At 42.2% G+C, this 27,808-nt stretch overlaps 1 protein-coding gene across 2 annotated transcripts in view; it reads right to left on the reverse strand.

The window, feature by feature from the left end:
- tln1 (talin 1) overlaps positions 1–27,808 on the reverse strand; it is a 77,138-nt gene that overhangs the window by 24,835 nt on the left and 24,495 nt on the right. The window contains exons 7-39 of one of the 2 annotated variants that reach the window (XM_011482023.3): positions 26,422–26,564; positions 26,166–26,293; positions 26,030–26,090; positions 25,500–25,604; positions 23,326–23,481; positions 21,011–21,112; positions 19,897–19,973; positions 18,300–18,480; positions 17,843–17,956; positions 17,122–17,230; positions 16,461–16,669; positions 16,287–16,385; positions 16,052–16,114; positions 14,207–14,374; positions 13,640–13,934; positions 12,977–13,143; positions 12,770–12,898; positions 12,213–12,326; positions 10,506–10,619; positions 10,255–10,389; positions 9,502–9,630; positions 9,269–9,371; positions 7,767–7,975; positions 7,227–7,346; positions 5,802–5,999; positions 5,468–5,607; positions 5,293–5,386; positions 5,114–5,203; positions 2,864–2,986; positions 2,059–2,202; positions 1,811–1,972; positions 1,479–1,619; positions 918–1,099 (exon numbers count right to left, since the gene is read on the reverse strand). In XM_011482023.3, the coding sequence (XP_011480325.1) occupies positions 918–1,099; positions 1,479–1,619; positions 1,811–1,972; positions 2,059–2,202; positions 2,864–2,986; positions 5,114–5,203; positions 5,293–5,386; positions 5,468–5,607; positions 5,802–5,999; positions 7,227–7,346; positions 7,767–7,975; positions 9,269–9,371; positions 9,502–9,630; positions 10,255–10,389; positions 10,506–10,619; positions 12,213–12,326; positions 12,770–12,898; positions 12,977–13,143; positions 13,640–13,934; positions 14,207–14,374; positions 16,052–16,114; positions 16,287–16,385; positions 16,461–16,669; positions 17,122–17,230; positions 17,843–17,956; positions 18,300–18,480; positions 19,897–19,973; positions 21,011–21,112; positions 23,326–23,481; positions 25,500–25,604; positions 26,030–26,090; positions 26,166–26,293; positions 26,422–26,564 (4,504 nt within the window). The remainder of the gene's footprint in view (positions 1–917; positions 1,100–1,478; positions 1,620–1,810; positions 1,973–2,058; positions 2,203–2,863; positions 2,987–5,113; positions 5,204–5,292; positions 5,387–5,467; positions 5,608–5,801; positions 6,000–7,226; positions 7,347–7,766; positions 7,976–9,268; positions 9,372–9,501; positions 9,631–10,254; positions 10,390–10,505; positions 10,620–12,212; positions 12,327–12,769; positions 12,899–12,976; positions 13,144–13,639; positions 13,935–14,206; positions 14,375–16,051; positions 16,115–16,286; positions 16,386–16,460; positions 16,670–17,121; positions 17,231–17,842; positions 17,957–18,299; positions 18,481–19,896; positions 19,974–21,010; positions 21,113–23,325; positions 23,482–25,499; positions 25,605–26,029; positions 26,091–26,165; positions 26,294–26,421; positions 26,565–27,808) is intronic. The other variant, XM_078955969.1, reaches the window with a different exon arrangement.

Genomic DNA, 27,808 nt, shown 5'->3' on the forward strand with positions numbered 1-27,808 from the left:
ATGTTTGAATATTCATCTCTAGATGGTAAATAGCTTATTCTTATATGGCACTTTTCTTCCTTGCTTTATAGTCAGTCCCATTTAGCCATCACACACACATTCACACACTGATTACTGTTAACACTGGCACCAACCTATAACCACCAGGAGCAATGGAAGAAACTGGTGGGGTGTAGGAGAAGAACACACACTTGACTGCAGGTCCGTTTTTATTAGAGATTTTGTGAGTTAAACACACACTGCACAGTTTTTAAAAACCTAAACATTTTCTCGTGTTCACACATTTTCAGAAATGGGGATACGCTGTTTTACCCTTAAATCTACACACTGTTTTAGAAATGATGCTACGCCGCAGCCTTCGGTTCCTAAGATGCAGTAAAAACCCCTTCTGGTCTGGTTGATGCAGACGGTCCATACTGAATGCTGCTCTGCTTCCTTTAAACTGTCGCCTCATGCATCCTCATTGCACTAAAAGACTTTCTAGACGTTGCTGTTTTATTGATTTTTTCAGTGCAATTTTGCATGTTTTTTTTAAAATATGCACTATGTTCTGTGATTGGTTGTTAATCAAACTCCTGTGTCCCATATCTCCTGCACAGAATGTGTTCAGCTTTCCTCATTTACATATATCTTTGATCGTGATCACTCTTTGTTTTATTTTTCTATAATCCTGGACCTATTTTTCTATAAAGGTTTAAACTTTGAGAGTTTAAACTTTTCCGAAAAGTGTAGAACGTGTGTAGTGAGGAGTTTTACATCTTTAAAACATTTATAATTCTAACGTAAAAAAATAAATCCAAAGTGACAAAATGATACAACATGTATAGTTTCAGAGCCTCAAACTCACACTAAAGTCGTTAATTGTAAATAAAAAAAAATGAAGATTGAAGATAGATTGTGGTGGTAGCAGAACTGACCTCATGTTGGTGATGAGCTTCTTGATGGAGTCAGAAACAGTTCTGGAGTGTCCGGCCAGCACTGACCACGTGGGCGGGTCTTTAGGGTTGACAGCCAAAGAGCGGGCCGTCTGAATCAGGCCGGTTGAGCTCTCCAGCATCGTCTGTGCTGCTGCAACAATCGGCTCCATGGCTGCATGACCCTAAAAAGTAAAATACAAAAGTCGTACTGAAAATCGGTTGTACTTCTGTTGACTTTTTCACAATGTGCCTTCAGTTTCTGAGGGCGTCTGCCATCTCTAAGACTTCCCAAACAATGTGCTCGGTGTGTTGCTAAAAGGAGAAAGGCAGTGTGAAAATGAGACTTCTGGATTATTTAAATAGACCATAATAATTCTCGATGAAAACACAGAAAACCACGCTCTATCTTCAGCAGGTGATAGTCACGTGTTTTACCACATCTATTTACTCCAAGTAGTTAACAAACGTGATTTGTCTTTATCCATCAAGTTCCTTCATTTCTGGAAAGGTGTAGGTCAGGATATGACCTGACAGGACGTGGAGGGTCATGTAGGCACAGACCTCTGGGCTGATATGAGCCGGGATGCTGGCAAACTCTGGGTTAGAGGCGAAAGCTGTCAGGTTATCCACAGCTTCAATCAGAGGTCCAGTTGCGGCCTTGCATTTCTCTCTGTTCTCCTGAGAGAAGGCTCCATCCAAGGCCTACGGAAAGACATGACAGTCAGATGTGCTGGACGCATGTTGACCTTTCAGGATTTTCTCCTCCTGATCACGCGGTGGGGAAGAGGGTTCATTTGAAATACGAGTCACAAAATGCAACACGTGTGCAAGGCTGATGAGGATTGTTCCAAATGAGCCACTCATTGTCTTCAAGTGCATTTAGGCCAACTAACCTTTATAGACTTGACCAGGTTGGCAGTAGTATTGGCCACTTCTTTGGCCGACTGGACGAACTGCCGCTTGGCAACAGCATTGGAAGTCTGGGAGGAGGCCAGGCGGCAGGCGTTGCACAGGGCAGATGTGTGTTTGGCTACAATGGTGGCTGCAGAAAGGACCTGACCAGATAGGCAGAAAGAGTGAGCACCAGAGAGCAGAGGCTCAGAGGAACACTGCCTGTGACTGCAGGGACAGCAGTGAGTACCTGAGACTGGGTGCAGGCTGGATCCACCAGGTTCTGGCAGGCCATCTGAATGGACTGATTAGCCCGGGCAAACTGAGTGGGGTCCACCAGGCCCTTCTGACCTGCTGTGCTGTTCGGGTCTGAGACACCAACCAGATAAGCAGCCTGGAGACAGTTAGAGTTTGCAGGTTAGCTTAGTACGTCACTATACCCTCAGCAAAAAGTAGTAAAACTGGAGCTTGTTTCATTAGGTTTACTTGAGTATAAGTAAAGCAAGTATGCTCTAGACCAGCGGCCCCCAACCCCCTGGACCGGTAACGGTCCGTAAGTCATTTGGTACCGGGCCGCAGAGAAAGAATAGATAACTTACATTTCTCCGTTTTAATTATTTTGGAATCTGAAAGACGTTTTATTTGGAAAAATTGCCTGATTCTCTGTTACATCCGTCTGTGCCACTCTTGACGCAGGCCAAGCTCTGTTGGTGACGTGATAAGTTACCGCTAAAATAAAACCCAGGAGCTAGCAAAATGAGTAAAAAACAAACATCTTTGGAAAGTTTGCTTGCCAAGGGGAAAACGCCCAGCCAGGAGACAGAAAAGGAGCCTTTGACTTCCAAAAAAAGAAAGCTTCATTTAATAGACACTGCTACACCATGAGTGTGGGACGATGAGACCTGTGCCATGTACTGTGTCATGCGTGTCAAAATAAAAGTTCAGAGTTCGTCTTGTCACGACTCTGTTCCTCCTTCATCGGAGCGTACCACAATAATTCCCTGAGCTGAAACATAAGCACTAATGTACGCCAAACAGCTGCGGGAACGTCTTACCTGGGCAGCTCCTTCAGTCAGACCACACAGGGCTTTGGACGCAGCGCTGACTGAATCACCAAACTCTGGCAGATTGGAGTTCTTGGCATTGTGGGAAATTCCAGCCATAGACTCTCCAAGAACCTGTTGACAGGAAATACCAGACATAACAGAGCCGGTTAGGATGATATTTCAGACAAATTGTGCATTTAGTGGTACTTAAGCACCCTATTTGCAATGGATGTACCTTAAGATCCCCTCTTTGAGAAAAGCCTGTTTGCCATGAGAAAAATCCCGAATGGCAGCCATACACTCAATGATTACAAAAATACTGGATTTCTATTTGCCCCAGTCTCAACAACATGGGCTGTTTTTTTTTAACGGAATACAATTATATTTAGTATAAATATGTTATAAACTGTATATTTTAAAAACGTGCTTTTCTGAAAGAGAGGATCTTTATGTACATCCATGCCACATTTTGTGATTGCACCTCAAAATGCAGAATCACTTTAACAACCGGCTCCATTCATAGGGTCAGTTTGAAAATAACAAGTCAGTTGTGTGGTTGTGGTTGTGTGTTAACAACGCCCTCTAACAGTTCTATTTGGAAGTTTCTGTCTGACAAAACCTTTAACAGTAAAAAAAAAACACACACGAGTGATCTGAGATACCGACAACAGAGGTCAGAGGGGCCATCAGGCTGTGACCCCTGTTGTGGGTGGGACATTCTGAGTAAAATCCACTGTTGCTAGAATGTTTAAAACCTCTTGGACGTAGTGAGTCTGATGGATCTGTCCACATGTAGGTTAGAATCCCCCAAAATAATGATTCTACTAAAATCTATCTGAATAATTCTGCAAAGTCAGAATTAAAAAATACTTGGTTACACTAGAAGATACCTAGAAGTTACACTTTGGGGGTCTGTATGCAATCAAACACAGTGGGATTATTAAAAACAATGACCTGATATTTTAAAGATGTATATTCATTAAACACTTAACAACCAAAAACAGCAGACAGGACTGCAGCAAAAAAGAAAAAAGAAAAGGAATAAGTCAAACATGCAGATTTTTCTGTTGCATTTTTACTAAACAAAATGTCGGATAATGTAGGCATGTGAGTCCACTGACACAAAAATACAAAAACCACCAACAGTTTTGTACTTTTTCCTTTTCGGAATTGTACATACATGTATTAAACAAAAATGAGGTACATTTTCATAAAGAGTGTTGGAGAGCCCTCAATATATAAAAAATAAAATCAAGATTCAGATTAAATTGGTTCAGCTAAACTGACACAATAACTAGACCAGGGGTCGGCAACCGGCGGCTCCGGAGCCGCATGCGGCTTTTTCATGGCTGTGCTGCGGCTCTCAAAAACCACCCATTTGCGCATAAAAATTAATTACATTTGCGTTAGGGCCCCCCTACAATTCTGTCACCTTGCTGCTACGATGACCATATATTGCGCTGTCTGTGTAGAACACGCTGGAGGGGGGGGTTGCACGTGGGGGAAAACAACGAACCGGTAGAGAGGCGGGGGCGGGGCTTAGACTCACCCCTAACAAACTAACAGCTGCTTCCTAATAAAAAATAGTTGTCATCCATAAAATGAATATAATTTATTGGGTTCACTGGATTTAAAGAAAAAATAAATAAAAAGAAAGGAGTCTGCATCAAAGTGAATTTGTTTCCATCATCTCATTCATCTTAACTCTGGGTGTTTGACAGACAGAAAAGTCCATTCAAGGTTGTGGAAAATGGACAAAAGATCAAAGGAAACACCATGCTCGTAAATAATTAAAATAAATACTTTATCCTGACAGAATTTTGAATCAATACAAGTATTGCCATATGAACATTCGCGATATATCGGCAAAAACATTTTTTCTAACACCTCTAGTGTTGCGGCTCCCTGTGCTTTCATCTCAGTGGTAAACTGATCCAAATGGCTCTTTGAGAAGTACAGGATGCCGACCCCTGATCTAGAACTTAACTAACATACAAATAAATCAAGTTTTGATGTTTTTACTGACTTAAAGTCATATTTATATACTTATAGAAAAACAAAAGCAATCATGGGTTCAGTTTGACTTTTAGAGTCGTGAAGACCTGAGGCTAACCGATCAACATTGCTACAACTGCAGAAATTGTTGTAGGAGATGAGTTTACTATAAAATATCTGCTCACAGGAGAGCGGATTTAGTGAAAAGTGTTCGTATGAAGGCAGATGGATGCTTGAAGTGGGTGGAGGGGGTGTATGTTCTACCTTGGAGTTTTCCATGACGCTGTCAATGCACTCAAAGAATGAAAGATCATTTACGGCTTCTGTTGGATTCTCCAGCATCCCCTTGACGGACTGTGGACAAACACAACACACACACCACAGACTGAAGACACGGTCACATCATGACAGCAGGAAGTGACCTCATCTCTGTTCTTCTTCACCTCCAGCTCTCTCAGAGCGTTGTCACACTCCTTCTGACCTGGAGCCTGCTGCGTGCACATAGTGATGAGCTGGTTGATGCTGTCTGTGACGGCCCTGAAGATAGAGGTCCAAAGACGCTTTAAAATCTGACTGGATGATGAGAAAACAGGTTACCTGGAGGAAGAGGAAGGTTACCGAGCAGCTGCAGCCAGCTGGTTCTTCAGGTTGGGCGAGCTGGAGTCAGTGGACAGAGCCTTGGCTGCAAGCAGCAGCTTGCTGGATGACATGGAGATGGTCTTCAGGTTGGACACCACCTGCGTCTGGTCCTCTTTAGACTGAAAAAGATGAGAAACCTTTCAGCTACATTACTTAACAAAGCTGTGTAAAATAGCAAAACTAGAAGAATTACTACATGTTACTGTTGCTTTAATGATCTGGAACCAAAATGGACCCACACATGAGCTTTTTGGTCCAGATTCTGTTTGCTTAAAACAACAAAAACACCTGAGATGCTGGTTACCACGCTGACCTGAGAGGTTCCTGCCATGTCCACACCAGCGTCCAGAAAGTTGCTGAAGTCCTGTCCGAACTTGCTGGTGGCCTTGGCAAGGTCTTGGGTGGTCCCTCTAGATGCCTGCACCACCTCGTTGGCTGACTGGTTAAGCCCAGCTGCCACCTCATTGAGCTGAGCCTGAAGCTCCTGGAAGCTCTTCCCGCTGGATGGAAACTGCCATAAGAGGAGGAGGACAAAGAGGATTATAAGCTGGGTCTCAGGATGCAGCGTCCAAAAATGCAAAAAGGTCATACATCATCGTGCAAATCTATTACATCAGATAGAGCAGAGTTTTTCAACCTTTTCTGAGCCACGGCACACTTTAACCTTGTCAAAAATCCCGCGGCAAACCAGCATCCATCATAGTCTGTATTGATCTACAGCCCCTTCGCAATTTCATAAATTTTTGTGATAATTGTGGCAGAAAAAGCTGGAAGTTGCAGCTGTTTTTTCTAAAAGATGTAATAAAAGTTAAGTTAAAAGATTTAAAAACTGTTTGATGTGTGTTCGTTGTGGTTTCAAGACATCAAAGGGAGACTCATTGTGCGCTGAGACGCTGTCACTTTAACCCAATGCATCATGGGAGATGTAGTATGAACAGCCGCCGAATGCAAACAGACTCTGAGCTTCATTGTTTTGTTCACTTGTTCCACGGTCTGACACCGGATTCTGTGGAAAGCTACACCGCTAAAGACGAGCTTTAGCTGGTATTTTTGTTGGAACTAAGCGACTTTATGAGCAGAATCGGAACAAGGAAGTGAAGACTTTAACCACTTCTAATTCGTCAGACTGATGACGTGTGATTAAGCCTCCAAAAATTGATGGAGACAGTTAAAGGGACGGGACTTTTTTCCGCAAACAGCTGAAGCTACGGCTAAATCGCGCTATCGTCATTCTTATCAAAATGTATTTAATTTAATCAAATAAAAAAAAAGAAGAAAAGAAAAAAGTATTTTACGATCTTTCATATTCCTAAATACTCAGTGTTTTATCAGGGCCTGTTTGGATGAATACAGAGCTGATATCCTGGAGAGGGTAAACGTTTATAGATCAGTTAATGAGGGCAATTTCTCACGGCACACCTGACCACTAGTGTGCCGCGGCACACTGGTTGAAAAACACAGAGATAGAGTAAAAAACATTCCTACATCGTTTCATTTAGAACTTGGATCCTCAACAATAAAGACTAATTTTGACGAGCAGCATCTTAAAATATGAAAACTATAAATCACAAGAGTAGTAAATAGCAAAATATAACATAAAATAACTTGTAGTCTCATAGAACATCATCCTTAATTGATGTTTTTGAGTCTTGTGCATTATTTTGTAGTTCAACATTAGCAAGTCTTTTCTTAAATATCCTGTGGTTAGGGTCCTGATGAGTCTCGTCTCAGTACTCACAGAGTCAGCCAGCAGAGTCTTGCTGGCTTCACCCACAGTGCGAATGGCGTTGTCCACATCCCTCTGACCAGGGAGGCAGTTAACACACCTGTTCAAGGCCTGAGACATGGCCTTAGCCACCTGCACACACGCAAACAGTTATTCTGCATTAGTCTAAGAAGTCACATCAGCCTCGGAGTCACCAACTTTTCAGAAGCAGTTTCATTTTTCTCATCTCAATCTGGTGGCGGTTGTAAACAATGAAAGGGATCCTGGGCTAGTAACTATTGACTGTATGCAAACAGGAAGTATCTGCCAAAATCCCATAGACTTCTATAGAGGACAAAAACAGTCATTCTATTGGTCAGAATAACCATTCTGGCTCTGATACCATTTTTAACATGTTCTTAATAATCCTGATTTTTTTTCAGGATATTTTTTCTGTAGTCCAACTTATTTTAGGTATTACCTGACCAATCAGATGTCTCAATAAAACCCCTACGTCAAACATCCCAAACGTTTGATTGACAGATTCTCCACATCCCCCTTTTGGGTCCTGACCTGGGCCAGCCTCTGTTGGCTCTCTGCATCTCCCGGTTTAGCGATGGCCCTCTTGGCCTCTTCAATCAGGTTGGCTGACTTATCCAGAACGTCCCCGGCACAGTCCAGCACGGCGCCGCGCGCCGCTGGGTCGTCCGTGGAGGCTGCCACTCCTCTGGCAGCTGAGACTAAGGATTTGAGAGTTTGAGCCATGTCTCTGGCGGATATACCTGCCACACAGACACAGGACAGGGATGTTAGTCCACATTTCCAGTGCGTCAGTCATGGCAGTCACTGAAAGTGTTTCAACAGAAGCTCGGTGCACAGCTTAAGCCTGTATGGGAGCGTACAGGGTTTCTGCAAGTGCCACCAGCTATAAATGTGTACTATTGTCATTGGTTTCCCTATAGATACACCTCATGCAAACTGAAGTAAACGTTTGCTGTAGCTAAAACAAATGGCACTCATTCTTACCTTAAAACAACAAAATGGAAACAGCAACTGAGAGTCTGGTTTCATTGTGGTAAAAAGATTTCAGAAAAGAAACATTTACTTTATACAAGGGGCTGAATTTAACATTTACTAGTCGCCATTTTTTCCTGTTTCCTGAGTAAAAGTTAGAGGGCTACTCGTAAACATGGTGAGTTAATGTTGTCGCCAAATTAGTCATTTTTCTCCTTTTTAAGGGAATGTTTTTCTTGCTCCTCCTCCGCCATCTGAGTTAGAAGGTCAACAGTGTACACAACACGACAACGCCGTCCCCTACTTCACTTCTGTTAATTCACATTTGCCTTGCGTTTGTCTTAGATTAATTTAGATTTTTTTCTATCTAGCGGCAAACTTGGCTGTTAAGTCCAAAATCCCATTTTCGCCACTGGTCATACGTGTTCATTTTAGGGGTGATGGGCATGCAGAGGGGGCGTGTGCATGTCCTGACGTTTACCCTTTGATGAGAAATATTTTATTTAGATTTTTGCTGAGTGTTACATAAAAATAAATTAGACTTTTAAACTAGAAATGCTATTGATAAACATTTCATTTAGCAGACACAGGCTCTGAGTGTTCTTTTTAAATAATTGTCTGTTCAGTTCTCATAAAGCAAGATAATGTTGTGGGACAGCTTCACAAACATTTACTATTATGTTTACAAAAGTTGATAATTACTTAAATTGTAATTATTTTCTTTTTACAAAAGCTCTCGTGGAGCTTCAGGTCTCTAAAAACCTGTTTATTAAAAACCAAAAAACTAAAAAGTTTCTATTTTATTTCTTTTTAGATTTTTCCTTAAATTAATTATAGGCAATATTACAATCAGATGTCAACTGTTTAAAAGTAGACAATGGGATAGAAATCTTCCTGTCTGACAGCCAATCAACTAGTTCTCCTGTTCTGTACGCTATTACACTGAATTTTGTGAGAAATGACCGCAAACTAAAAAAACAGACTGAGCCCATAATGGTGAGCTGCACAGACTCCAGAACAACCTGAGCTGCATCTAGTTAACCTGGTTCTGTTGGACCCACCTGCATAGTTCTCGTCTCCCTGCGTGGCTTCACTCAGCAGTTGTGCGATAGCCGAGGTCACTGCCTTGGTGTTGGTGCTCAGATCCTGGGAGCATTTCCCAAGCTGAGCAGCACAGAAACAACAAACAGGTGTTACTGATGCTCTACACCACTGCCTCTGACGTTCTGTCCATTGATGGAGGACTAAATCAAATCTGCGGGTTAGGCGGCCGATAAGACCGCACACGCTTTACCGTCTCTCCTGGCAGCGGCTTCAGTTTGCCTTCCCGAGCAGAAGCCTTTGCCTCTTGGATGTCTTTCTCCAGATCTCTGACCATCACCAGAGCGTTGTCAATCTCCAGCTGACCACAAGCATCCTGAGCCTGCATCAACACAAACACACCTCCAAGTTCAGTGACAACTGCTTTTCTCCATGACAAACACAGCATTAATGTTTCGATTGTTTGAAAAATCACCTGGTTTTACCTGTTGGGTAGTTTGGATATTTAATTCTAGAACTTTGATCTTTTTTTATTACAGGGTGTTTGCTCATCAATTTACATATCATTCAGTCATTTTAGGGTGTATTTAAAGATAGTAAGCTTTAACACTAATATCCACACAAAGAGTGACTAGTTGTCAATAACGACGATGATGAACAGCACAATGTTTGACTAGACTGAAATGACAGTGATGTACAAATACTTCTGGATTTTTTTGTCTGAGGTTTCAGTTGGGGTTCATTCCTGACGTCAATGAAGGATTCATGTCATAAATTCACATGCAGACGTGCGGTGAAAGGGTTTGAGAGGATCTCACTCCTCAGCGCATGTTTAGGGTGTGTTTTCCTGCTTTATGGGCTGCAGAGTCCCATATCCACATGCACATGAACTCCTTTGGCTGCTGAAGGTGCAGCAGATAAATGCTTATTAAGCTTGGTGTTCTTCCAAACCTAAAGCTCTGGACGGATTCACCACAAAGCAGCACTGGTCCACAGAGAGCATTACCTTCTGGGAGGCGGTGCGCAGCTCTGCCAGGGCGCTGGCCAGGTTCTTGGCACACTGACTGAGCTGCATGGCTGAGGCCTGGTCACTGATGGTGGGAACCGTGGCTTTGGCGGCCGTGACCATCTTTGCTCCTGGCTGAAGGAGGAGAGGATCAGTATTAGAAAAAAAAAAAACAAAAGCTGGATTCAAAACACTCTGCTTCTTCTGGAAGATCTGCAGCTTCAGCTCAGGTGTGACGGTGTCGGAATCACCTGCAGGAAGTTCTGGCTGGCATTGATGAGGGCGAGCTGAGCGCTGGGACTGTCCGGCTGAGACTGGCTGCCGCGAACGCCTTGAACCAGCTGAGGAATCTGCTCTGCCACGACCTGCTCACACACAAACGGCCTCAATAGTTACAAAAGAAAACTCCAAACTCACTTATGCACATCTGTTTGTCCAATTTATAATTCTACGCACTTCAGTTCTGTTATATAGATTACAAACAAGATTAGTTTAAGGTGCAACACATTCCAGAGATGCCAAATGAGCTTACATGTATTCTAAAAATATTTTAGACAGATGATCAACAGATAATATTCAAATTCAAATTCATTGTATTTCTGAGTTCTCTATTCACTCTGGTCGCTCTGTTCTGAGTGAGAACAGAGCGACTGTGGAGAGAAAAGCTCCCTCTGAAAGAAGAAACGGTAAGAAACCACGGCAGCCCGGACTGCTTAATGAAAATGCAGTTCCAAATGTGCAGCAAGGTTATTTTAGGCTTCATAAAAAAGAATGTCATTGTTTTCCTGTGAAAAGAGATCAACCAATGTTTTTCTGTTTTCTTTTTAGGGCAAATACCGAATATTAGCAACCAAAAAGGCAGAAAACCGATATTTAGAGCCGAGAATCATTTGCAGTAAAAGTCAAAACATTGGCATCAAAATTCAGAATATTATTAACACCAGACATTAACTCTATTTAAGAAAACCAATAAACAAAGCAGAAAGATGGCGCCAAAAAATGCAGGGAGTAACGGGCTCAGCAGAAACTTTAAATCTTTTTTTATGTTAAATAAACATTTTCCTGAATGTTTTTATTGTTAATAAAATAAACCTCAACATAAATTAAATGGTTTTTTTTGGTAAAAGGTTATAACAAAAACAAAAGGTGCAGGGAGTTCCTTGGCACTATTGGGTCTTCTAAGGTCAAATAAAAAGTCAATAAAAAAATGAAAATACAATTTTGAGAAAATGTGACTGTTAAATTGTCAAAAGTCCCAGTTAAGGAGTGCGAGATTCTGGAGCAAAAAGTAAAGTTTGTTCCGCATGTTCTCCAATCAAACGGCTTCTCTTGGGTTTGTACGTTGCTGAGACCCCGCCGTAGATGTGCTCATTTAGGATTGATGAGGGTGGTGCACAAAGACACTTTCTTGGGAGGGGGCCGTAGTTTTACTCGTACACAGCGGAGCTGAGGAGCTTTTCTCAGAACGGGGGGCACAAACATTTTTAACAGCGTTATAAGTGACAACCCTAGTTACTAGTAGTGTGACATGCAGAGGACTGATTGCGTGGTTCATGTAACCATTCAGATTGCGCCGTGGGCGGGAAAACGTTATTTTTGCATCGGAGCAAAAATAACCAGTTCAATAAAATAAAAGACAGATACTGATTGACGTAAAAATAACAAAAATCGACACAGATATTCAGTCGCCCACTAACACAGGGTGAACATTTTCATTTAAAACACTTTCATAACACAATAAAAGGGGAACATAAAGCTATAAATGCTCATCTGTGCTAGCAGACCAGTTAATTTACATTGTAGATCAAACAAAAAAAATAATAATAATGAGAATCCTTTAATATAAAGCACTTCAAGACAAAGAAATGTGAAGCTTTTTCAAACTAACTTCACATGCTAAGACTTCAATCAATGATCAGCACGAGCTGAGACGACAGAAGGGGAAGCTGAAGACTCACCTTGCAGCTCTGGACGAGCTGTTGCTGGGCCCCCTGGTTCTTATTGGTGGAGGCGGCGTGCTGCGCTGCGGCGATGGTCTGAGTGGCAGCTGCTGCTGCCTGCTTGGCTGCATTCTGTCAGGAAAGCGGGCAGAGACGCATCAGTCACCAACACATTTGGGAATGCCTGAACTGGACGAGATGCTGTGTGAACATTTAAGCTGACTATTGCTTCCCCATCTGATAAATTCAAAGAAAGAGATTTGCGCCAAAAATCCTGCAGGTCTCCATACAACTAAAATGGTTGTGAAGGAATTGAACTTTTAACATAAAGTTCCTTACTCAAAATTGTTGGAGCGATAACAAGAAAAACAAGTTCCAAAAAGCTATTTTTTCCAAAAAAAAACATGGAAAAAATGAGAGTTTTTACACTGAATTCATCTCTCCAGAGTCTTTGGTGGAAGTATGCAGCTGTGCTGGAACAAGCAGATGGACTGATGTGGTGAGTAAAGATGAAGATCAGACTAACAGATCTTCATCAGAGCATTCAAGCCCCCCCTCCCCCCCTCCTGCTGTACCTCCAGCTTGTTGACCAGGCGTTTCTTGATGGCGTTCTGAGCTGCGGCGTTGGTAGCCATGCGGAGACCTTCAGCAGCCTCTCGCAGCTTCTGCTGTTGCTCCTCACTGTCTGGGTTTGCAGCTGCACCCTGGAGGGAAACAACAACACCTACATTCACACAGCTGGCAGATGAAAACGTGGCTCAAAAAAACTCAAAAAGGCAGACCTTAGCAGCTTCCACCATCTTGGCGGTGGCATCAGCTAGCAGCTTGGCAGCAGACAGGAGCTTGCGGGAGTTCTCCAGATCGGACTCGCCTTCTGCATCCATCTTGATGGCGTTGACCAGATCGGAGGTGGCCTGGGCAAGGATCCGCGCCTGACGGACCATCTCACCTGGAGTTACAAAGGACAATAAATGAAAGGAGAGCTGGGAATAACTGCCAAAGGATTACACTGATCCCCACTAGCAAACTGTAGCGGTGATCGGGGCTATCCCTCTAGGAACAAGATTCAATTCCCTTCGATTCCTGTGGTTTTCTTTACTCTTTAGATAAAAACATGTAAAAATCACCTGATCATGGGGGTTTCTTTAGTCAAATCACAATCACCTTAAAGGAATTTCTTCACAGAGGAACTCTTTTTTGATAAAAAACTAAAAAGTAAGAAAATAAGACATATTTTGAAAACCCACTCCGAGGAAAATTGTGTTTTTGCTTTTTTTGGGGCATTCTTCTGATGATGGTCATTTATAAAACCACTGGAAACACTTTGAAAACAGATCCAAAGATGATCAGAGTGAGACTAGGATGTCAAGAAAATATATTCTTGGTCTGTTATTCTTAACAAGTTCATGTTGTTCTTCATTGCTCTAATCAAAGCTTTCACTAACCAGCATCTCCCATCGAACTGAAGATGTTCTCTGTGACATTCAGGATGCGGTCGGTGGCCTCCCCGTGCCGACCGATGGGATGCCCGCCGCTGGCGTACTGCTTGATGTGCTGGAGCAGCTCGTTGAGGGTCTGAGTGACGCCTGTGGCGGCCACGCCCACTTGCTTCAGCAGGCCTTCATCATTGGTGGCAGACTGTGACGCACCAACGCATCCCTCAACGGATTTGGCCACCAGCTTGCTGGCCTCTATCAGCTGCTCCTGGCACACCGGGGAACTGATAGTCGGAGCAACCACCTAAAAAGAAATCATGACAGGTTTAAAAAAAATGAAAGAACTGAATTTCTGAGCATCAAAATCATAGTTGATGCTTCTGGAGTCAGAGAAAACCTCTCACAACATCATCATCAACAGACTGATGTTATTAGTGGATTGAAAAGAGAAGCAACAATGTGAGAGTTTAAAAATCTGAGCTGCCTTTAATGCAGTTTTATCAGCCAAATGTTGAATAACTTCTAAGAGTGTTGGGAAAATGGGAACTTGTAATTGAAGGCAAGCCGAGCACTCACCCTCGTGCAGGCGACCAGCTGGGATGTGGACAGAGCACACTGAGTGGCTGCAGCGATCACTCGGTTCTGCTGGGCTGAATCCTCCGTCTTTTGGGCCACATTCTTGGCTTTGAGCACCAGAGCTGCAGCAGCATTGGCCACGGCTTTTGCCAGCTGCATCAACATTTCCTGACGGCAGCAAACATGGACAGCATCACTTTTACCGGCCAGGGAGAGTTCTGATCCTTAGACAATTGGTTCCAAATCATGTCCAGCCTCTACAAATCTCAAAGACTTGACGTTTGTGCAAATGATTCGCTTCCTGATTTTTGTCTCATCATCTTAGTCTTTCATAATCAATGAATAGGAGAAATAGCCTTCACCTTCAGACTGATGATTCAAGGAAAACCAACAAATAGGATCCAAACTATAAGTAATAAAACCTAAAGACAAAGGTGCATCTCAAAAACGTAAAGACTGTGGAGATTTTTATTACGGTAAGTAAAATCTGCAGACTTCTGACACTGGTGACACTAATTAAACGTAACATTTGTGGGTGGATAGTAATACAGATTGAAAGGGCCAAATGGAATAAAACCTAAAGGACAAATCTGTAGTTTCCAATTTGATTTGAATGCTAATAGTTATCTACTTCGGGTTTGGAGAACAGATCTGCAATCATTGGAAAAACTGTTGACCAATTGACAAAAAACTTAGTCACCCATAGCAAGGATAAAGCTTGATTTTGATTAGACTTGTTCTGGTCCATCAGTAAAAAGTTTTTAAAGCCAAGTGTCAAGATGAAAGGCAGGAAAAATAACAAAATCATCGATTTATGTCATATACAATATGCTAAGACGGCGTTCCCCAACCTTTTTTAGGCCACAGAGCAGTTTCATGTAATATTTTCACAGATCCGCCTTTGCAAGGTTGAAGTTAGCGTTCGCCTCCATGTTTTTTTTCATCGTCTGTAAAATGTCTGGTTTATAAGTTTATTCAATTTTATGTAGGAACCATTAAAATGTAATATAGATTTTCCCTTAAGCCATAACTGTCACAGTGGAAGCTAAAACAATTCAAAAATACGACGTCAACTTCAGCCTCATCCAACTTTTAAGATATGAATATAAATACAAAAACGTTCAATAAAACTGGAATTTTCTAAATCTAAATATAAACGTGATAGCTTGAGCAACTTTATTAGCAGCATCCTTGTAACATCAGACAGCTGGTGAAACAATATTAGTCTGCATTACTATGATGGTCTGTGGGAACAACTGACGCAATAAATCCAGATTTGGAATAAAGACTTTTTGTCTTTTATTTTGAAGTTGAAGGATCTTCTTCAGTTTCCTCTCTGGCTCTTTTCTGTGAAAATAAACTTTCCACATAAGTTTGTTTTTTCTTAACTTTGCCAGCTTGGGTGTTTCAGTTTAGAGGTGGAAGGAGCCGCTTTAGCAAAGTAGCCGATGGATTTTCCAGACGTGACCGAGCGACTTGACATGATTCAAGAAGTGGCTTCTAGTAGTTTTCCAAATTAAACTTCCAACAAAATCAGAAATTAGAAATAAATAAAAGAAAAAAGTGGTTGTGTTTTTTCTCTGTGGCTCAATGCCAACTGTACCGGTCTGCAACCTGGGCGTTGGGGACCACTGATTTAAGAAATAATTTATTTAAAATCAACTGAAAATTAAAACAGTTAAACTGAAAAAGATTTATTTCCGGATGATGGATTTCATATACACAAGTTTCTTCCTGTAATTGAAATGACAGGAAGAAAGAAAATATTCCACAATTTGGTTTTTGAGATGCATCAGTGCTTTGTGATTGACCCCATAGAAGCATCGGGAGGACACGCTTGTTTACCGGCATTTGGTAATTAGAGGACATTCTTCTGGAAGCTGCCCTGAAACATCCTTTAAGTCCAAGCTGTTGAACACATCATGATCACACCAAAACGTCATGAATGCAGCAAAATATTTGAGCTCTGACCACAGATTGAGGCTCCCTCGTACAGAAAGTGGGAGATTCTCTGACATTAACAGGGATTCAGTTTCATGTCAAGGCAGAGACTTGAGACCTCTCAGGGACGGACACACACCTGGAACTGTGGATCCGTGTCCGTCTCTCCGATGTGGGACAGCAGCTCTCCGCTGGTCTGACCCACGTTCCCGGCAGCTTGCAGCAAGTTCTGACGAGGCTAGAACCAAAAGAGATCGCTGCTGTAAAGCCGTCATGAGTACCACTGCAGCTTCCTCGCAGACTGGCTGTCTACCTCAGTGTTTGCAGGCTGCGCGGTCTTCAACATGTCAGAGACGGCGCAGGCCAGGTTCTTGGCTGCACCGAGAAGCAGCTGCCCGTTGCCCCCTTCATCCTCCATGAGGGCGGCCAGCAGCTTAACGCCCTTTGACATCTCTGTCAGGTTGGAGGAGATGGTGGTAACGGCACAGCCCACCGCTGTGTAGTCCGTCTCTGCCGGATCACCTGAGCAAAGGAAAGACAGTTGGTTTAGTTTTTGACTCTTTGTCTCATCGGAAACGTAACCACAGTTATGTGTGTGTTTTTAAACGGAAGAAAGAAGGCTATGAGATGATGACTGAAAGTGAACTGTGTCCACACAGCTTAGTTTGAACATGCCATGGCGATCGTAAGCAAATTTTGACTCCAAACTAACTCAGCAAAAACCGAAAATGAAACCCAGCCATTCTAGCAGCTGATTTCTATCTCTGTCTGAGGAAAAACTGTAAAGAAGGGCTCCCCCCTCCCAGATCTTTGGTCTTGGTCTGCCTGCAGTCTTTGGATCAGAGCTCCTAGTCCAGGAGCTTCTGTTCAGGACACACAGCTCCTTAATCATGAGGATCATGACAACAGCATTTTCACTCCAACAAGGCGTGGCGGTCCAGGAGTGTGGAAAGAAGCCCGTTTGCTTGCTGTACCTGCAGTCAGGTTGACCATGGAGGCCGTGCCGGCTGTGATAGCGTCTACTTGAGAGTGGATCTCGTGTTTGGACTCGTCCATCTTGTTTTTGCGCCAGGCTTGGGATGCCTGAAACAGAAACAGCACTTCAGGTTTGGAGCCATTATCTGACCTTCAGATGTTTCTGAATGAGTATGTGAGAAAAATTTCAGGAGCTAATAAGACAAAAAGCCAATTTGTGCAAAGTCTCAGTCAATCATTCAGTCTGCTCTAAACACCAACACTGATTGTTTTCATGTTGTGGAGGACAACTGTGCAGCTGAAAATGACACCACCAGTACTAAGCAAAGCTTTTTTTCTCACAATCAGCAGAGAATACGTACATAAAAAGAAACTTGCATCCACTTGCAGAAAAATAGATCTGTGACGTCTCCATTTTCCTCATCTGAGCTGGCATCTGACTAAAAACTGTACGGCTGGATAGCGCCAATATTGCTCGCCATTTTTGTTGTACTAGTAATGTCAGGTTGGGGTTGTGAAAGGCAGTAAGCTAGCGGGAGAGAGTGTGAACACAGAGCTCTCAGTGATAGTAGTTCAATTCTGATTAATTACTGCTGCTCTGCAGAAACTATGTCATAGAAAACACATAGATTGTTTGATTTGGGCTATAAACAGCATAATCTTAACTACGATTCCCCTCATTGGGACGCTTCTGAGAGGAAAATGTTTGGGATATCTCACCGCATCGGTTCCTAGCGGAGGCAGAGTGTCGAAGTCCTCGAGTGATGCCTGCGCAGCCTGAACCGCCTGCATGCTGGAGTTTATGGTGCCTGTGAGGGCCTGCTGCGCAGATGTCTGTGGACACACACAAATCAATCACTCATGTGTGTTAGATCTCACTGCAGTCACACAAGGATTTCTGAAGAAAACTCAATGCTTTCTTTTGATAGGGTAGCCATGTTTTCCTTTTTAGATCACTTTGTCTGGTTTTGTTCGGTCCATTTACACTTCAGTTATCTGATCTGAAGCAACATCTGGGGGAAAAACACAGCACAAACCAACAAATGGTGGTCTGATCTCCATAGATCAAAAACTAAATCAGGCCAAAGCGTTTTCTGAAGAATGAAATCTAACATGAACATGAGGTTTCAAAGAGAACACATGCAGCATGTTAGGATGGGGGGTGGACGTGTGGTACCAGTGGAGGCATGTGTCCTCTGTGCATCTGTCCACTTGTGATGTGCTGCTTGGCTTGAGGCATGGAGCCCATCTGAAAGCTCTCTGGCCCTCCCGCTCCTGAACGCATGATGGCCGGCAAAGCGACCGAGCCCGTCTCCACCTTACCCATCTTGTTGAACTGCTGCTGCAGAACAGTGGACCTGGAAAAAAAATGGCATTGAGAAAACTGCAACAACGCTTCCACCTTGAAAAGCAGAAGACAATCTTTCTATTCTTTGTTCAAACATAGAGGCACTCTTTTGTTTTGACAGTGTGTTATGCTTAAGAGTCTCTTATGTAACACTTTGAAATGTGTTATAAAGTTGTGCACCATAAAATTGATTATTTTAGACCATTTGATTTAGTTATTTAGCAGATGCTTTCATCCAAAATGATGCGAGTCACACATTCTAAGTTAATTCTAGGTTCCTGCTGCCAGAAATGTCCCGTGATGGTGTTTGGAAAAAGCTCAGAAAGTTCCATTTGAAGGGAGGCGAGTGGTTTCTTCCACCGTTTTGTGTTGTGATGGTGTCGATGGTGCCCTTTCAACAGCACGCCAGTCTCCTTACTGACTGCATGCAAATGCTGCACGCACAGGGTGAACACGTGACACGTAAGTAAACATAGGACACCTGCAGTACACCCACACAAACTCCACTCTGTCTAATTTCCTCATTTATAACAATCAGACTCCTAGCATGGAGCGCACAACGGAGCACAGTGTGCAGGGTTCAGGGGGGTTATGAAAAAAATAAAAAATCTGTACAACATGCCTGCGTCTCATCTAATCATCTCATCTGATTCCCTGCTGCAACCTTTAGAAAAGAAATGTATGAATATTTTGGCTTTTTCTTAAAGATTAAGTGCTTGCGCCGTATGAGTTTGCCTACTTGTTGCCTGCAGACAGCCTGTACGCAACTGTAAAGGTCAGTTTTTTTTCAGGCATTAGCTTGTGATCCTTTTCGGCATTAACCATCAACCCCTGTGGTTAAAGAATGCGGAGAAAGGGATTGTGGAGGGCTGTGGATCTGATGCATGGAGCCAAAGGAAGTCAGTGAAGTCAGAGAGAACATCTCTGCAGATCTGATTTTGACCAACCTGTCATCCCTTCTGGCTGATGGAAACAAGACATGCAGCTACGTTATGAATAACAGCTGATTTTTGAAGGCTGGTAGGATTATTTTAGAAGTGCGGCATGTATAATGAAACAAAGAAAGGTAAATATTTGTGAAACCAACTGTATACTCCCAGAAGACCCATTCATATGTTTGGCATGTGCATAAAGAGCTTTCAGCAGGAAAACACTGACTGTAAAAAGAAATGGATAATTCTGTTTAACCAAAGTAAACCCAAAGGAAAAGGCCTGTCGCTTTTAACCTATCTTCATGGCTTCCCCTCTGGTTGAAAAAGGCTAAATATTTGGATCATTTCCAGAGGTCATTGAATCCTTGTGGAGTGACCACATGGGAATTGAATCATGCATGTGAACTCCCTGTATTCCCTTGAATTCCATCAGTCAAAACAGAACAGAAATGCTTTTATGACAGAACGGCTCAGGGCTCCAGCGGCGCTCTCACTTTTTGGGTGACACAGAGTCTTCCAGCATGGTTGACTCTTCATCTCCTTCCATGCCGAAGTGGTCTTTGCTCTTTTTCTGTGTTAAAAAAAGCAGAGTTGGGATTCACCACACAGAAGAAAATCTTGTGTTAAGGCTGTGTCCCACTGCTGCTACCTACAATCTGTGCATTGTCCAATGAGGACATTTGGGTCTTTCGTGACACATTTGTGATATACATACATGCGTAAGTGTATCTTGTGTTTGTCATTCGTATTATACGCAGTTGTGCGCGATTCTTGCAAGAAGCCTACGCAAATTTGTGACTTTCGATGACCGTTCCACGTATGTCTGACGGAATTTTTACACGTGTACTCCTGATGAATAACCTTCATGTCGCGTATACGGCGAACATATCACGTTAAAGTAACGTAATTGACGCATGAATCACTGAAAAATTGCATATAAACAGCGGAATAATCACACACGGTTCATGCACGATTGGCATCTTGTGTGACGGTTGTATAAATAGGCCGATCTTTTACCCCTGTCTATACCGAGTGGGGGTCTCCTGCGCTCGGACGGGGGGTCAGGTCTCTAGCGGGGTGGTGTCCGGCGCAGGGTGCGGGAGGGGACCGAGTACAGCCTCGGCCACCACCTAGCAGCTGACCTAGAACTGGTGCGGACCGGACCTGTTGAATTAAAACAAAGCCTCGCGAGGGCCCGCGACAGGCGCTGACCATGGTGCTGACGCCATGCGTTTCTGCTCAGTGCTCTGAATGTCCAAGTGAAGAAATTCAATGAAGCACATGTTCTTTGGGTGGGTTATTCATACTTCCTCTGTGGTTTTAATGTGGTTTATATTTGATACATCTGTTCAAATTTAACGTAAAGAACCACAACCTTTCTCACTTCTTAAACGTATATTCACATAGAACCAATTTTCATCCATGCAATATGCGCAAATTGTATGTAGCAGCAGTGTGACAAGGCCTTCAGAAGAATATGACTGCAGGCTTTACAAAAACAACAGAAATCCTATTACAGTTTACCACCAAATTTGATAAATTTACAGAATGTTTGAGCAATCTTTTTCTAAGAGCCTCTAAATCTTTAATTTTGGTACAGAGCCTGACCTTTTTGAGGATGATGTCAATGTAACCGGCAATAAGCTGAGCAATCTGCTCTCCCTCAGTGGTCTGCACGGAGTAGTAACCATCCTGGTAGTCTCCAAAGTCCTGACAAGAAAAGAGTTCAAGCCCCATCAAGTTCAGACAGTTCAGAAAGTGAGAAGACAGCTGTGCTGTTATGAGCTGCTCTGCAACAGAATACACTCATCAACACGAAACGGGAAGGTTTATGTTTCTGCAACACATGTAGGCACATCTATAGTTTTTATTGACCCACAGAGAATATGTTTTTCATTTAAACGATTGTTGTCACTGCTGGTTACCATGACCCTGTCGGCATGAAGAATCTTAACTTATACCCCAACCTCTTCAACATGAAGTTACACCTAATAATATAATGTAAAGGAAGAAAAAAAATCAGGGAAGAATTAAAGCCACAAGCGGCGTTGTATGTCCCGCAGGCGTACCGCTCTCCACGCCCACCTCTACGCACCACCGCTCCGTTCGCCGTCCACCTCTAAGCAGCACCGCCGCTTTCATCGCCCACCTTTGATTAATGCTAGTCAAAGCTCTTTAATTCATTCATTCATCTTCTTCCGTTTGTTCCTTTCGGAGTCACGGGGCTGCTGGAGCCTATCCCGGCCACTTATGGGAGAAGGCTTGGGACATGCTGGACAGGTCGCCAGCCCGTGGCAGGGCCACAATCACACACCCGTGCACACTCACATTTACACCTATGGAGAATTTGGAGTGACCAATTAACCTATGAAGCATGTTTTTGGACAGTGGGAGGAAGCTGGAGTCCCCGGAGAAAACCCACACATGCACGGGGAGAACATGCAAACTCCACACAGAAAGGTCCCCCATTGATGTTCTTTTTCAGGTCCCCCAGCCGGGACTTGAACCTAGTGGTTAGCCTTCTTGCTGTGAGGCAAGAGTGCTAACCACTGTGCCACCGTGCAGCCCAGTGTTTTGGTTTCATAACTGCATTTTGATATATATTTTTTTGGCACTATCAGCAATTTTCGGCCCATTCGTTATTTTTGGAATCGCTTGCCGTGATGTCATTGGGGGGGTCTTCACTCAGTTGAAAATTCATTTTCGATGTATCCTAGGTGTGTGCACATTTTGGTGACTTTTTTCCAACTGCGAAAACAATACGGTCCTTGCAGTTAGTGACTGCTGCTGCGGGCCATAGTAACATGGGAGACAACAATTCCCTCTTTTTGCTGCTTTGCCAGAGAAGCAGTGTCTCATTGTCCTCATTGCATGGCGTGCTGCCACTCATCAAGATAAGGTACAATCCGTCTGGTTTTCAGCATGTTTGATTCATTTGAAGTGGAACGAATACAGGAGCTTCTGTGGATTGTTGGAAGAAACATGAACACTTGAGAATATGTAAAAAATAAACAAAATCATTGCGTGTAACTGCTGTAAACAAAAATCATCTCTACCCAAATTTTCATCTCCTCCTTTACCTTACAGGTGAGCTTACTGATAATTGAATCAATCCAGCTGACAAGCCGTACCAAGCCTACCAGTATGTGTAACCATGACAACACATCTGATAACAATAGAGGACAATTAATGGTTTCAATAAAAGTCTTTTTCACCCATAATTCAAAGTAATATGCAATTCTCAATTAAATATGCAAGTCAGGCATAGACTATGAAAATACATTTTTGAATTCAGAATTCAATATTAAAAATTACAATTGAATATGACAATTTTAAAAAGAAAACATTAAATAAAAACAAAATCATTGGCATTTTAAATTGTCATGGGTTTTTGATGCCATAATTCAAATGGCAATGCAATTTGCAATTTACAATTTAATATGCAATTTGACCATTCATTTTGCAAATGTATGTTGCAAATCACTATATAATATTTAAAAAATGACATTTCAATGCATTGTTTGCCTTAAACTCATTTTAAAGTAACTTTAAACCTATTTCATTGTAATTCTGTCAAGCGAATAATTGAATCCCTTGTACCAACAGATGTTCTGTTGAGATGGAGGTGTGCTTTCAAGTTTGTTTGATTTTCAAACAGAAATCAAATTGGTTGATTTCTTCTAAAACACTGGCGTCTAAATGCTCCAGGAGAAACAGGCTGACAGGACAGTTTTTAATTAAGGCCTGCTGATCAGTAGCACCATGACAGCGTCTTACGCTCTTAAAGGATGCATGTGGTTTGTTATGGTCTGCGAAACAAAAATGAACATATAGACGTCAGCCGATCTTTAAGCAGCTTCATTTCAAACACCACTTGTTCCATTGGCAGCATTACGGAGGCTCAAAGCTGATGAGGAACTTACCAGAGTGAAGCTCTTAGGTGATGCTGCCCAGCGCTTGATGTTGGTCAAGTTCCACTCCTGGATCACCTCCTTGGTCTTTTCATCGACCCTCATCACGCACTCCTTGGTGATTCCCAGCAGACGAGGCACCAGCTTGTTCTTTCCCTTCATCTTTTCCTACAGAGATAAGAAAGAGGGACGGTTTTAATGCTACAATTAAACTCAGGCTTTCAGTAACAGCTCTGCGTTGTGTGTTAGATGGATCTTCAATGCTATTCTGGTGCATTTTCTGTGAGCTATTCTTTTACTAAAAAGGAAAAACGTTTTTGTCAGCAAAGTAAACCCACAGAATAGTTCCAGCTGCCTCAAATACCCAGAGACTGTGATCCTGAAACCCTTGTGTAACTGTATATATCTAAAATAAACCCAAACATGTGAAAAAGGTTATTTAACCCCATCACCATTTGTATAATACTAGATACATACATTTCTAAGAGCCCTATCTCATTAGCATGATCCAAACTTTTCTTAAAACCCACTGAATATAACATGGTCCATGTTTTCTGCCCTGTAGTCCATTATCATTCCACTAGGGGCAGTAGTAAGTAATGTAAGTAAGTAACTTAATAAGTTGCTTTTTTCCTGAACACTCATGTCAATATATTTTTTTCATCTTAAACTAACATTGTTGTGAGCAAAAACGTACAAATCAGGTGACGTATCATAAGTGATACTATATCTTATAAAAGAAGATATTTTGGGAGGATTTCATCAATGCATTTGAAACATTTTAATCCAGAAAATGTAAAAATGTCTGTCAATTCTTTGATGTATGTTCACTGGGTTCAAGGAGCATCCACTTCAAATCCTAAATGTCAGCCTAACCTGATATGATTTTATGTTTTAGAGATGGCCTTTCCCAGAATGCATTGAGCCTCCGTGACAGTCTTCCATCCTTAATCTTAAAAATAATGCTGATCTGTTTCTGAAAGATTGTCAGCTGTTCCATCATGTTCTTTCCAATCAAACATGTGAAACCTTCCATAGTTGCTGCCGTGCTGCCAAAGCTTTGCTGGATGGCGCTCTAGCCTCTGTTTTCTGCCCTCTGGCACAGTTTTGTCAGTTTTTGTGATTTTGATCACGTCTTTAGTAAGATTTGTGTTGGACAAAAAATGCACCAGAATCTTTATAGACAGTTTTTAACAAAATGGCTTGAATGTTGCAACATGACAATAAAGCTTGACATCAGCATTCTTTGTGTTATTTTCAAATGGTCTAAAAGAAATATCTCATTTTACAATGAGCAGGAATGAATAGATGGCTGCAGAAAACCTAATACAAATTCTATTAAAACACATTTTTCTCAATTTGATTTATGGAGTCTAAGGTCTCCATTTACTAACAATTGAACCACAGCAATAAAGTGAAAGCGGTTCTCAAATTCTCCTCAAATTGGAATGTTAAAAAGACTGTCACTCATCACATCAGAGTTGCAAAGAGGAAGCAGAGACTCCCCATCTCCAACTCCACACAGCACATTGCAACAGAAAGATTAATTTTAACAACGAAGATAACAAAAATTTCGACAGCAGACTCTTTTTTTGATAAAGAGGAAACAGTGTCTGCACCGCATTTGGTATTAAAATACATTTAACGCAAAAAAACTTTGTGGAAATGGGTGTGTTTGTCTGGAAGGAACTAGATAACAGGAAAACCTCTGAGCGAGACAGCAAAATGCAGTTGACTGTCACAGCATCAGCAGTTTCTGTTGATGAAATCACAACTAAAAGAGCTAAAAACACATATTTAATGACTATCTGATGGTTAAAAAGGTCATCTGGTAAAAATAAAGATGGAGAGGGAAAAAAACACAGGAAGTTTGATCAAAACGAAGATGGGAAATGTTTTACTTTTAGAAGAACTATAATTTTGAAATGATCAGGCCTCCTAGAAGACTTTTAAACTTGAGTACTTTTACTTTTCTTTCACAAAGTGAAATATATTTATATATTCAGTACAGGTAATTCCTTTCAAAAAAGAAATTACAGCTGATTTACGGGAGGCAATGAGCTGTGATACAGATAACGTCAAAATCCCACAATCAAAGCAAACACAACTGAAAAGAGAGAATCATCTGTCCTCCCTGTTTTACCCTCTTCATTTAGTCAGCAGTCTAATGATGAAGCTCCTCTTACCTTCACCAGAAAAAACGACACACCGTAGGTTTTCAGGGAGCGGGCCAGCTTCACATAGCTGACTTTGGCCTCAATCTCTGTCATATTCTGACAGTTTTTATGCGCCTGGAGGACAGAAAGACCAGACACAAATCAGATCCCTGCATCCTGAAAACATCCTGTCTACTCTGATTTATTAAAATAATAATGAATTTGCAATAGAAGGTTTTTTGGATCTCTCCAAAGCCTTTGATGCCGTCAGTCACAAGGTTTTACTCTCAAAACTACACAATGTCTCTGGGATCTTCCACCTCCCTGCAGGTTTAACTGTTGTACATAATGTAAATAAAATAGTTTTATTCTTTGTTTTCTTCTTTTGCTTAATGCCATGATATTATAAAGGTGCTAAATAAATAAATAAATGAGTTTCCATGTAGCTGTGCAGCTGCAGCAGCATGTAAAAACCTTCTAATCTGTTTGAGAATGCCTTCAACTTGAAAAAAAACGAAAAAAATTAAAGCAATGAGATGCGACAGGATCACTTTTCTCACCTGGAAGATCTTTTTCTCTCCCTTGTTCTTGATGTACTCTTTGGGAAGAAACTCTTTTAGGCTGAAAAAGACAAATGTGGTTGAATCCAGCATGACAGGTGCGACCAAAGACAGCAAATGTGAAGCGGAAGCTTACTCCAAGAATCCAGACTTGTGTTTGGACTCATTGTGGTCACCAAACTGGATTTGACACTGGTAGCCTGCAAACTCACAGGCCTTGTCAAAAGATACTGGATGAGAGCCGTTCAGAATGTCATCTCGAGCCTGGACAAACAGCAGAAGACAACAAAAAGTTAGGTTCACAAGGAGAATGAAGCATTACTAAAAAAGTATTTTAGGATTTCTTAGAAGGTGTGAACTTCTTCTACAAGCACACAGCCAACAAGAACAACCTGAACATAAAGCAGGTTCAGCTGGACGGGATCTCTTGAGTCCACGTTCTGGTCCGAGTAGAAGAACTTTCTCCTGAGTAACAACATCTCTGTCTCCTCCACACCCTGTTCCCTCAGCGTCCTGCCATGGTCCAACCAGTTCACTAAAGGAGAAACAGCAGTGAGAAGAGCTCACCAATGACATTTATATGCAGGTCATCAATCAAACTGTGTTCTGGCATGTGCAAATACACATATGGTGAAGGAAATAAGGTTTTGATCCCATCCTGATATTGTAGGTTTGTCCACTTAAAACTAACAGTGAGCCTGTCATCCTGATGGTAACGTCATTTGAACTGTGAGAGATGGAAAATAATAGAATGAAAAAATCCACTGTAAAGAATTTGTATCCATTTATTTGCATTTCATTGAGGGAAAGAAGTATTTGAACCCTCTTGCTGGAAAGACTTAGTACTTTGTGGCATAACCCTTATTAGCAGCACAGAGGTCAGATGGAGTTTTCCTCCACTCTCTTCTTCAAAATGACTTCCAAATCATTCAGATTTGGTGGCTGTTGCTTAGCAACTCTGAACTTCAGCTAAGATTGAGGTCCGGAGACTGATTGGACCACTCCAACACCTTGATATGCTTCTTCTTCAGCCATGCCTTGGTTGTCTTGACTGATTGTTTTGGGTCATGATCCTGTTGGAAGAACCATCCATCACCCATTTTAAGCCTCCTATTGGAGGGACGGAGGTTCTCACTCAGGATGTGACGGTACATGGCTCCGCCCATCCTCCCATCCACACGATGAAGTAGTCTTGTACAGAAAAACACCCTCAAATCATTATGTTTCCACCTCCATGCTTGACAGTTAGGAGGGTGTTCTTGGGGTCATTGGCAGCATTTCTCTTCCTCCAAACATGACGGGTTGAGTTGATGCTAAAGAGCTCCGTTTTGGTCTCATCCGACCACAGCACCTTCTCCTAATCTCTCTCTAATCGTGAAGCTGTTCATTGTTAAACTTCAGGCGGGTCTGCACATGTGTCTTCCTAAGCAGGCGGACTTTGCAGGCTCTGAAAGATGTTAAACCGTTGCAGTGTAAAGTATTCATAATGGTTTTCTTGGTGACTGTGGTTCCAGCTGCTTTGAGATCATCAACTAACTCCTGCCGTGTTGTTTTAGGCCGATTTCTCACCGCTCTCATGATCATGGAAACCCCACCAGGTCAGATCTGGTTTGGAGCCCCAGACCTAAAGGTGGATTGATGGTCATGTTGCACCAACAGTTGTCCCCTTAACCTCCAGCTTCTTGCTGATGGTTTTGTAGTCCAGTCCGGTCTTGTGCAGGTCTACAAGCTTCTCCTTTAAATCCACTGAAAGCTCTCTCTCTCTCTCTCTCTCTCGTC

Source organism: Oryzias latipes, chromosome 12 (assembly GCF_053564925.1).
Source record: "Oryzias latipes strain Hd-rR chromosome 12, Olatipes_Hd-rR_3.1".
Taxonomy (NCBI): Eukaryota; Metazoa; Chordata; class Actinopteri; order Beloniformes; family Adrianichthyidae; genus Oryzias; species Oryzias latipes.